Source organism: Physeter macrocephalus, chromosome 7 (genome assembly GCF_002837175.3).
Source record: "Physeter macrocephalus isolate SW-GA chromosome 7, ASM283717v5, whole genome shotgun sequence".
In the NCBI taxonomy this organism is placed as follows: Eukaryota; Metazoa; Chordata; class Mammalia; order Artiodactyla; family Physeteridae; genus Physeter; species Physeter macrocephalus.
Window position 1 is genome coordinate 14137511 of NC_041220.1, and position 12400 is coordinate 14149910.

Here is a 12400-nt window from a genome sequence, read left to right on the forward strand (position 1 = left end):
ATCCTCCATGCCTAGTAATCTACCGTGTAGGGACAGTGTTTGGAAGGGAGCAATGCCCTCTTATGAGTACCGCTACACACTTTTTCTAGACCAAGCACATTTGGAATTCTGACGGATATTTAAATAATTTTTAAAGAAGTTCAGAGCACAGAGACCTGAAGCCATCTTTTATCTGATTTACTCTGGTGAACCACTTAAGGTTGGGTGTGAGGGTATGTGTGAAGGATGTAGGACAGAATCGGGGAGAGGGACAGAACAGAGGGGCTGGAGAAGGAGGCACCACTCAGGCCTTATTCGAGCATCCCACATGGAGCCCTTCTCATCCGCTGAGCCTCCTCTGTAAATCCCCAGTCCTCTTTGGTCCTCATATGGTTGCTCTAATAAAACACCCCCTCCAACCGGGGGGCCTCCCTTGGGAAACTCTCCCTGTCTCTGCAAGTAAAGGAATCCTAGCCCTCTGCCTTGCCTGATATCCTTCAAACTTGTCGGCCTCAGACTTCAGACTTCTGCTGTCTTGAAAACGAAAAAAAAACTCTGGCACCACGAGAGAAAGAAAAACACAAACACATCCTCTCCACTAGAGATAGCTGTGTCTGGGTTCCTCCTGAATTACCTTGCCCCATAAATTATACTTTTTTAGGCTATACAATCCACCTTCTATGAGAGAATTGTATTTCCTCCACTAGTGTGACTTTGACCTTAATCTTTTTAAAATAAGAAACCTAGCATTATTGGGCTAAAGAATATCCAACTCTTTCCTGAGCCTGCTTTCATTAAATAGCGTTCGCCCTCATGCACTTAAAATAGTTCGCACTGAGCTCTTCAGTATGGACTGAACCATCCGCAAAGCAGATTTTCTTCTGACATCAGGGAGTGTTAACGAGTCCTGCTTACCGTACCATTTACCCTTGATACCCTTATGTTTCATCAGACTTCCTTTTCAAACTTGTATCTGAGGAGTTGGGAAAACTTCACTATGCAGACGGAGCTACTAGGATTCAGAATGTGGTTTCTCAAAGGACAAGTGGCCGTTAGCTGCATTGCAGTAGGGAGACAGGAAGCCTTTCCATATGCTTGTCTTCTCCTATAAGGAGAGCATTCATATTCTTGAGACTTCTTCCTCTTTAGGTAAATACTCAACCCTTGAAAGAAAAATATCCAAAAGTTCAGCTTTCTGTAATAACACTCAGTATTACCAAAGGTGACTATTCTCTCTTTGTTCTGGTGCTTATCTCTTCTTTAGCTACTAAAACCGTGAATGCTTTCACATTTTTTTAATCATTTCCGTTAGCAGAGTTAGTTGAGCAATTTTCTTCACCACTTCAGTTTGCTTCTGATACTTTAATCAGAAATCACTCATCAAACCAACCACCAAATTGTCATCTCTGTTTCCACACTGCTGAATAAGTATCCCTCTCAGGAATAGACATTCCACCTTGTACTGGATCCTAATGTTTACCAGAATATTGGACTATACCTCAGCTTTTCCAGATATTTTGTTTCAGTCCTATTTGTTTAATTTTTCTTTGTATTTGCCCTGCCTCTGAATTCATTTATGGCAAACCGTCTTGTTTGCAGACAGTTCACTGGTGGTCCAATAAAGCTTTTGCAGCTGACTTTGATACAGGGAAAATTTCCAAAGCTCTCTTTTAAAAAGTTGTGTTTTCTAAAAAAAAAAAAAAAATTTTTCCTACAAAATACTGCTGGCCATGATGAATCACCCACAGAATGGCTGGTAATATGTAGTAAAAATCCCATTTTTATGCAATGCTAGTTTACTGGGAATGCTGGTTTTCCAAGATGAAAGCATCTTTCTAATAAAGAAGTGCAGCCAAAACAAATGAACCTCATTGACTGCTATTTTCAGACCCTGGGCTAGGCTCTGAGTTTCAAGATAAATAAAATAAATAAATAAATAGCGTTAAAAAAAATATCATGAGCATCGGTAATATGCATTCTAACGAGGTAAACAAAGAAGTAAAACTTCGAACCACAATGCTAAGGTGTGAACCTATTTCAAGTATTAGAAGAGCACAGAAGAAGCGGCTGAGTTTGATCTTGAAGGGAAAAAATTCACCAGGGAAGACCAGGAAAGATCTTAAGCTGAGAAAACACCTACCAAGCAAGGAATGATGAAATGGTCTGTTTGCCGTATAATGTGAATATGAATGAAGCAAAAGGTCGTTTTTGAAAATGATGAAAGTTTTGAGGCTAAATTTTTGAAGGATCTTGAAGAGATCCTTCAGAGTTTGAACCATTTCCTCAGGGCGGTGAGGTATACAGGGAGTATTTAAATAAGTGAGGGACGGGATCGGATTTGAATATCAGAAAGAGCACGTTAGCTGTGGTATGGAGGATGGATTAGAGCTAGGTGGGGGTAGAGATAAGGGAAAAGCTTAGAAATAATTTTCTAGGTAGAAATGATGAGGGTATTGGCAATGGAAAGGCAAAGGTAGTGACAGATTCCCAAGATTTAGGTGGTAAAAACGTACAGAACTGGATGAGAGGTCAGATGGGGTGTGGGAGTTAAAGGCCACAGGTGAGGAAGAGCTTTAGCCGAGATGGATCTACTGGTGGGAAAAATCAAAATATGGCAATTCTAGAAATCATAGTAGACGACAAAGTAACAGCAATAATAGTAATAAATTAATAACTGCAACTATCAGTAATTGAGCACTTAAAGAGTAAGTTCTAGGCTAGGTGTCTTGTATCAAAATCTACTTCAAACTTCCGGATACCTTATTATAAAATGATTGTTTCCCCTATTTAACAGGGAAAGGAATTGCAATTTGGAGAATTTTAAGCTTTCCAAGGATTGAAACTCAAATCTTTACATCTTCAAAACCCATGTTTTTAGAAACAAAGAGGTTGCCCAGTGCACAGATGTCGTCAGCACCTCTCAGTGGCAGGCCTGCCTTACCTGACCACCTCAGTACATTCTCCAAGCCTTTTTTCTGCTTCTTGGGTCTCTGTAACACTAAGTTCACTCTGCTGGCCCTCTATTATGGCATGTAGTTATTCTTTAAGTGTTAACTTTTGGAGTACTTTTTGTGCTTGGAAAACCTGCCTCTGTGCCCTGCCCACGACAGCTCTCAGCCACTGCAACCAATGAACTGCAGTGGGCACCAGGCAGGCTCTTTATGTGGTTGCTCTTGGGCTCTTGGCGTTACAACAAAATGTGTCCTTTTGCAAATGCCGAAATTAGCATCCAGAGGAGAAAACTGGGGAGAGAGTGTGGGAGAAAAGTCCTGAACTGAGTTGGAGGACACTTTTAATGTACCCCTGCTTGTTTATCTCTCTTTCATGGTCAGCCCCTTTGCCTGAAGCGTCTAGCACCTATCCTATCAACCACGTTCCATTTTTCTCCCCCTGAAGAAAAATTCTTCTAATGTGATAACTTGAGTCGACAGTGTTTCAATCCGTTAAAAATGGGATTAGACGTAAAATTCCCCACAGCGAAAGCCGGCAGCTCACTCTTGTCATTTGTTGGTGAGCATAACATACGACCAGACTCAAGTACGAAAGAAAAAAAGAGAGAGAAAAAAAAGGGAGAGAGAAAGAGAGGGAGGAAGGAAGGAAGGAAAGAAGGAAGGAAGTAAGGAAGGAAGGCAGAGAGAGAGAGAAACAGAGAAAGGGAGAGTAGATGGAAAAGAAAGGCCTATGAGAGTCATTTTACAGTTTAGGTAGGTAAGAGCTATTCTCTTATTAAAGGAAAATAGGTAAAAATATGAGTGAAAGTTCACTGCAGAGGGTATAGGCATTAGATTTTTAACTAGTTGACAGCTTTAGAACTGTAAGTAGCCACACATTCATTATAAGATAATTTCATTAGCGAAGTCGTATAAATGTCCCAAAGAATTTGCTGTGAAGAAAGTTACCGTTTAGTATCATAGAGTCATACATTCTTGTACTTGGAAAGGAGATGAGACATTAATTCAACTCCAATTCATGAATCTCCACACACACACACACACGCCAAATCCATTAAAAATCATTAAAAGGGCATTATAAGGTGAGGAATTATTATAATAATAATCTTTGTATAAAAACGATAGCTTGATTGAATACTGATATGACAGGATCACTAATTACTCTTTGAGGAGAACCCTGTTACTCTCTCCATTTATAGATGAGGAAAGTAAGGTTAAGAGCTACCTAACGTTACACAGCTCACAAATAGCAGACCTGCTTGACTTTAAAATCTAACCTACCCAATATCAAAGCTATTGCTATCAGATATAGCTAATATCAGACTATCACATGTATCAAAATTAATTTTCAATGCTTGAAGGGCTTTAAGTGTTTATTCTTCTCACGGAAAGAGTTTGTAATCAGCCTAGATCCACCCAAATTCCTAAAACTTACTTCCACAGAAGTGTCCTAAATTACAGTTTCTCAGTATATGTAATGTTCAAGCAAATAGTTAAATACCACTTACCTATCAGACGGTATTGTTTAGTATCCATGGGTCGCTAGTCGTATAGGACACCAGTACAAGAAATAAAAGAATCTCAGTAAGACGTTGAGACACTAAGACTGATTAGAGTGGAAAAACATTTGCTTTCTTTTAGCATTCACCATGTGTAGCTGTGGACACTCATTTTTACCGTGTGCATGAGTCTGGGTGTGGAGTTGGAAGAGGAGGGCTCAGATGTAATAGTTTCACAGAATGACCATTTGCTGAATTTTATGTGAGTGTATGTAGGTTTCGTGTGGTTAGGTAGAAAGATAGACTATATTAGTATGAGTATATTCACAGCTAACTCTTTTTCTAGAATGCTCTAGATTTTCCCATTTCTTCTGTGGCCTGGGTAAACATTGCCAGTTGTTAAAAAAGAAGTGTCAATATTTGCCAAGGTAAATTAATGTATGTATTAGGGGCTTGTTGATTATTTTATAATTGTTTTGCATTTAAACCAATGATTGGCATGTCTAAATAATATCCACTCAGATGTTGACCTTCAGATATAATGTTCTTGTGGATTCCCACTTGTGGAATAACCTACTTGATTTTTTTAGGGCCTCATAATATAGGCCATAGCATTTCTGCAGATCTAAAATATTATGAGCATGAAAATAACAAAATTACTACTTATAATAGGTACTCCCTTTCTCTGTTGGGCTCCTAAAACAGCTTTCTTTTTTCCATAATAAGCTATTTGTGTTCACTTCATTTTATTTTTGTCACCTTGGGTGTGCTATCTTGGTGTACTATAAAGGAACAACACTGAATCAGACAAGCTATAATTTTTATTGCAAGCAGCTCTCACGGCAAATTTATAAGCTGAACTTGATATCAGAAATGAAGCTAGAGGGAACATACCTTTGCTTTAAGCTACAAAATGCTCTGCTATTCTAAATTTGAATTACGTTGAAAATAAACTGCCTTTTTCTGACATGGAGAACTTCACACAGGCAACATTTTAAGATACTGTTTTAAAAATTTTTTGTGTACAAAACAGTTTTGCCAGCCAAAAACCTGTTTGTATTATAATTCTACATTCAAGTTCAAAGCTAATATTTAAGGTGATACTATGGCACGGAAACTTGATTATATTAAAGATCCCAACACATGATTTCTATTTTCTTTTCACGGAAAGCTAAGAAGGAGTATTAATTTATTTAGCAGTATTTTACTAGTATGACTATTTGAGCAAACCGGTTATATACTTAGATATAGGCATAAACATTTTTCACCCCTACACTATGATCTCACCAAGTGGAAACCTTCTGTAAGTTATAATCAAGATTGATTGCCAGAGCTACTAGACAACAAGGAGCCAATCCTATCCTGGGAGGGTTTCTGATGAATCCTAACATGGCCTTCTCTAGCCATACACCTTTAGGTTCTAGAAAGTGCAACCTCTGTACATCTACCTAACCGCCCTTGTATTTATAGATATTGAGTGAATGAGGCATGCTATCATAACCTGTGTTGATAAGTTTCATTTCTTCCCCCTGTGTAACCAGTTTAGATCATTGCTAAACCGTGGGAAATATGTTAAAATGTTAATGTTTTGAATATAGTTTTACTCCTACTACTAGAAACATTAGTAAATAAGAAGTAAATTGTTCGTTTGAAACAAAATTCTTATTGCTATACTATTACCAAGATAATTATGGTATGTTCCTACCAAATGCCCTGTCACTCTGGTATTAGGTTGCACCCTAGCTACCTATAGCTCACTTTTATTCCTGCTTCTGCCCTCATTATTTTTTTTAACTTATTTATTTTTGTTTATTTATTTTTGGCTGCGTTGGGTCTTTGTTGCTGCACGCGGGCTTTCTCTAGTTGCGGTGAGCGGGGGCTACTCTTCATTGCGGTGCGCAGGCTTCTTATTGCGGTGGCTTCTCTTGTGGAGCACGGGCTCTAGGCGCGCCGGCTTCAGCAGTTGTGGCTCGCGGGCTCTCGAGCAGAGGGTCAGTAGTTGTGGCGCACGGGCTTCGTTGCTCCGCGGCATGTGGGATCTTCTAGGAGCAGGAATCGAACCCATGTTCCCTAAATTGGCAGGTGGATTCTTAACCACTGCCCGACCAGGGAAGCCCCCCTCACTATTTATTTATGCTTTTACAAATGGTAACATTAGCTCAATAGTTGTAGGATATTCCAGAAAATTCTTCCCTTCAGATAGTAATTTTTAAATGCATCATTTTATGCAGCAGAAGTGTAGAGCAAGAAGGAATTACCATGATCTCACTCTTTTTCATAGAGTACATGATACACACAGACAACATAAAACTCAATACAATGCAGATTAAATTTTGCTGAAAGTTATCATTAGAAATTGTCACAAATATTCCTCTAACAAACACGACCCATAACGTACTGTTTGCCACACAGTTTTGCACATGATGGAAACCGTGACCTGCAAGAGTATTTCCAACACTCTTGCCAAATGTTATTGTTAGTTGCAAAGACCCCCAGGAAATCATTAGCAAACGCCATCTAGAAACAGACCAACAGGTCAGAGGTAAACGTAACATGACATTCATGGCCCGTGATTGTGGAGGGCTGTGGGTATTTGTTCTTGTTCAATATATACTATAGTGCTTCAAAGCATCTGTTCCCATTCTCAGAGGTTAGTGAGTTTGAAGCGTGCCAGCATCTAATTTTGAACAGTATTCCAAAGACACATATTTGTTCTTAAATGTCAGTCATTAGGGTTGGACACCTACACAAATTCAATGAGTTCCAGTGAATTGGTAATTGGTTCTCCAAATTAGAAAATATAGACTGGCTCAGAAACTCAAATATAAGGAAACTTACCATCAATTTAGAGACGAATAACCTGGGACAAGTAGATACAATCTGTAACTCAAAGATTGATTTGGAAATCCTGGAGCATTATTCTGTAAAAGAGAAAGCTGAAAACATATTCAGCTATCCAAAAGCATGAAATTTATTCTATTTGAATACAAATAGAAATCTCTCTCTCTCCCTCTCTCTCCCTCTCTCTCTCTCTCTCTCTCTCACACACACACACACACACACACACACACACACTCACACACAGCCACTTAAAGCAAATCTAGCAAAATAAATACAGAGAAGAGTCAGCATCTTGCAGTAGAAATAATATGGTTTTGGGAGCTGGACAGATCTACATTTGAATTCTATCTCTATCCCTCACTGACTGTGCCACACTGAGCTAGTCCTTTATTCCCTCTACTTAAGTTTTCTTACCTATAAAATGGGTGAAATAGTTCTGAGAATGAGGCATTGCTTTAAGGATACTGTGTGCCAACTGCCTAGCATGTATGTAGTAGCCACTCAATAAGTAATGACTCTTACAAATACTAATTTTTAAGTATACATCTACTTAAACATGTTGTTTATACAAAACATAATTATTTTATAAAAATATTTAAGCCTTGCCACCTAAAAGAACATAGTCTTAAGGCTTGTAACGTATTGACATCTTTAAAAAACTAAATGATTATATGACTATCTAGCAATGTAATTTAATTTGTCTTTGATGGAATTGCTAGATTTTTTTTCACAGTGAAAACAAAAATAGCATTGCCCTATCACTAGAAATTTCCACCTTTCCTTCAGTAATGATTTTTGTCTTCTCATGATCTATGTAAGTGCCATACACTCTTAAAGCAATTCTCCTTGTATATTACATCTTAATGTTAAGAAACAACAAAATAAGAAAAGCAGTTTGACATTTGTATTTACATATATTACTTTTTGCTTCTTTTAACTTTATTTCCACTTGAAAATATTCAGTACTCTTTCTTGTGTCTCTCTGCTCTCCCAATAATCAAGGTCTCTCCAGGACCTTTCCAAGCAAACAGATATCCCTTACGGCACAGTCCTGGCCTCTGCGGTATATGAACATGTTCGCATGAAGGGAATGAATCCTTTTGAGAGGGACAGCATGTATTCCCAAATGTGGCGGATGATCAACCGAAGCAATGGATCAGAGAATAACGTTCTGGAGTCCCAAGCAGGCATTCAAAAGGTACTGGCCATAGTTCTTCATTCATGTCTACCATTCTGTCCCCCATATTGGAATTGCTAAACTGAATTTGGTTTACTTCCTTTTTTAAATTTTAACTTTGACATAGAGTTTTCAGTTAAATTATACCTTTTACTGATTTAAGAAGATTTTGAGGTAACTCGCTGTACCAGTAGAGGGAATTGACAGATTTCTGTGGTGTGTCTAAAGGATCCTTTTCCAATGGAATTCCAAAGCTAGATAACATGAGCTGGTATTTTGTTCAGAACAGGGTCAGGGACATATACACATGAAGACTTGAAAAGATTTTGACAAATCCCATTCCAAATATCATTCAGGTTATCCAGTTTTTTCAAATGATTCAGGGTATTTTCTACACTGCATTTGTTTTTTGATGAAAAGTTTATGTTATGATTATATGAAGCTCTCTGTGAGTAAAAGTTACTCTTCTCCACAAATAAGTTTTCTACAAAAGTCTGTTTCTGTTTCCAAAAGTGAAAATCTTTATTTATATCTTATTTTTATAAAACCATCATTTAGAAGTTATTTTAAAAAAAAAAACAACTTAGAAAGCAATCCTTTGTGTAAAACACATGAAGCTGGTTTTTATTCTGGGCCATGGTTTATAAACATCTACACAGAAGTAATTCTTTCTTCCTCAGGCCCCATCAAGCTCCGTGAGAGAACTGAATGATTTTTGCTTAAAATTATCCCAGTGGCTATTACAGTAAAAATCATAAGGGTTGACATTTGTCAATAAGTAATTATGGGATGACTGAATGAATGAATGAATGTCTAATAACAGCATCAATGATGGTATATACTTTTTTTCTGTAAACTTTCACAGCAGAATAATTTGCACTCCAAGTCTGAGTTCCCTGTTCAAAAGGCAAACTCAATAATACCATGTTGGAGAATGTTTTGATGACTGTAAAGGTTATTCTGCCACAGGATCTAGCATTATTTTGTGCCTTTTCATATGTTTTCCTTTATCTGCTATTGCTATTGTGATGGTTCCCTAGCATCACCCTGGTAATTTTTTCAGTCACTACACTCATATCATATTTAAAAACTGATAATGGTGACATAAACCTCTTTGCGAGTACTAACGATGCTTTTAAATAAGAGAATGTCCTTGAAATGTTAGCAATGGCCTCTAACTCCTTCATCCTCATTATATTAATCCCAGTTTCCCAGGGCCCAGGTATTGATCCTCTTGTCTTTGTCCAGAGGCCCATTGGCTTTTAGAAATTAAACACAGTACCCTCCAATTACTGGGGGCATGGAGTGGGGGGGCAGGTGAGATTGGGCAGGTGAATGGACCTATACTATATGTTGTCTGGGGGAGAAGGAAGGATAGATTTTAGGATTTACTAGGTACTCATTGTATGTGAATGAATTGAAGCCTCAGAATAATGGTTTTGGGAAGAGTTATTTTCCTTCATATTGTCTACTGTTAAAAACCATTTTGCTTTCTTGCGTATAAGTATAAATTGAAGTTCACAATTTGTATTTCTATCCATTTTAGATCCAAAGCTCCTCACACTTTACAACCTTTTTCTATACCATAACATTCCAGAGAAAATTCATTTTCTTTTCTCCAGACATACAGATTCAGAATAAAAATGACTTTTAAACATACATATTCACCAATTTATTATTTATTCATTCATTCATCCAATATCTGCTAAGTCACACTTATGTACCAGGCACTGAGGTAGGAACTGGAGGTAAACGCAACCACAGAGGAATGACCACTGGATTCATGAAATACAGGGTCTGGTGGGAGAGAGAGAAAAGGACACTAAAATACATGATCAAACAAAATGACTTAAATTGTGACAAATGCTATCAAAAAGACAAATAGGGTGCTATTGTAGAAATTAAGAAGGAAATCTATTTGAGAAACAGTGATCAGGTAAGTTCCCAGAGGACATAAGATATTATCTATGATCTGCCTGATGAGGAGCTCATCATGTAGAAGAGAGGGTGACAAAGCATCCAGGCAATGCTTAGTATAAGCTAAGGTCTGAAGGTCCATTCAAGAAACCAATTTAAAATCAGCATGAACTGGAGACTGTTGAATGAGAAAATGTGGAATGAGGTTAGTGTGCAGGGGATAGATCAAGTAGGACCTTGCCCATTATTAAGAGCTTGGATTTTATTTGAATGGCAAAAAATGCTACTGAAATAGGGAAATGTCATGATTCACTTTATCTGTCAAGATCACTGTAACTGATATATGGGAATTGGGTAAGAGTATGCAAAGAATAGAAATAGTGAGACCATAAGAAACTTGTAACTTTCTGAAGTAGCCAGTCAAGTAAATAAGACCTCATTTTATTTTTTATTCCCATGTTCTTACACACACACAAACACACACACACACACCATTACCCTTCATTCTTTATATTAATACAAACTGGTAACACTTCCTACATCCTGGTATTTTCAATATAATATATAAATCATAGAGACATAGGACATCAGTTGCTACATAGAAGCTTTAAGCAGTCATGTATGTAAGATATACATATATATCTTCTAAGGTCTTCAGTGTTCTTTAAGAAAACCTCTTAACTTTTAAGTATGTGCATACAGTTTCCTACATTTTCTGGGTTTTTTTTTTAAAAAATTAAGTTATTTGACCATATGGAATTTAATTTGACACATGTGTAAATGTAAAAATAAACTGTAAATATTCACACTGAGAAAATTCCTGAGATTCTATGAAATAAAATTGTTTTAGACTCAGCTATTGACAATCTTGCAGCATATGCTGAGAAATTTAATTACTCTTTAGGCTTTCATGTTTCTTTTTATTTAAATATGTAGCCATTCCATCGCCTTTCAACTTGGGCTAGTGTTTCTTATGCTGTTGTTAAATGTCATACATTTTTTTTTTAAAAAAAGCTATTATGAAGAGTAGAAAGAACTCTGGTTTTAGAAAAAACTATCTGGTTTTCTTTCTTGGTTCTTCCAGTCTCGTATAACGTTGGGCAAATCACTTGGTTTCTCTAAGACTCACTCTACTCAGCTGTAAAATTATCACAGCGTGAGAATTAAAGGCCTGGGCTTTGTAGGCATACAACCTAGGAGACCGACACTAGGTAGTTATAATAAAACGTATTTTGGTCCAGTTTTCAAGGTCTTAGCCAGCTTTTATTAAAACACAAAACCACCCAACCAGCAAACAATAACCTCTCACCTGCTAAAGCTCACTGGAGTTCATGAGATCGAGAACTACAAGACATGAAATGTGGCTGATGGACTCCTCCTCAAGTAACCGGTCTTGCACAGGCATCTCACACAGCAGCTTCCTGTTCTCTGTCACTGATTTCTAATTTGTGCAGGCAGAAAAGACCTCAGAGGTCTTCTAGGTCAATATTCCGCAAAAGACCAAACTTCTACCTTTGAGAGGAGTTCATCTATATAGTAGCTCCCTTCCAGCAAAGACTGCATCACTGTGAAAACAGTCCTCACAGTCTAGGTGGAACTTTGAATAGATCCCATTAATGCCTCAGGTTATGCTTGTTTCTAGTTGTGCTTCCAGTCTCATTGTTTCTCTTACTTGAAGGTAGATCCTGATCGCTTCTAACATCTTTGTTCTGCTTCTACCAAAGAAACCTGTATAAATGAGGATTAGGTACATGAGTTCTGATCTGCTCTTCTTGGGAGACATTTTGCCTGTACCCCACTAGCCTAACTAAACTAGAAGAAATGTTTCTGCCTTCCTCTTCCTAGGACGTTTTGCATCAGTCGGAAAAAATGTGATTTGAAAAATATAACTGAGTTCTTGGGCTTCCCTGGTGGCACAGTGGTTGAGAGTCCGCCTGCCGATGCAGGGTAACCGGGTTCGCGCCCCGGTCCGGGAGGATCCCACGTGCCGCGGAGCGGCTGGGCCCGTGAGCCATGGCCGCTGAGCCTGCGCGTCC

General features: G+C 38.0%; 1 protein-coding gene across 2 annotated transcripts in view; it reads left to right on the forward strand.

Moving 5' to 3' along the window:
• The window catches only part of GRID2 (glutamate ionotropic receptor delta type subunit 2), a 1406179-nt gene that overhangs the window by 1170065 nt on the left and 223714 nt on the right, over positions 1–12400 (forward strand). For both annotated transcript variants that reach the window (XM_024126697.2, XM_024126698.2), the window contains one exon: positions 8273–8468. In XM_024126697.2, coding sequence (XP_023982465.1) covers positions 8273–8468 — 196 coding nt within the window. The remainder of the gene's footprint in view (positions 1–8272; positions 8469–12400) is intronic.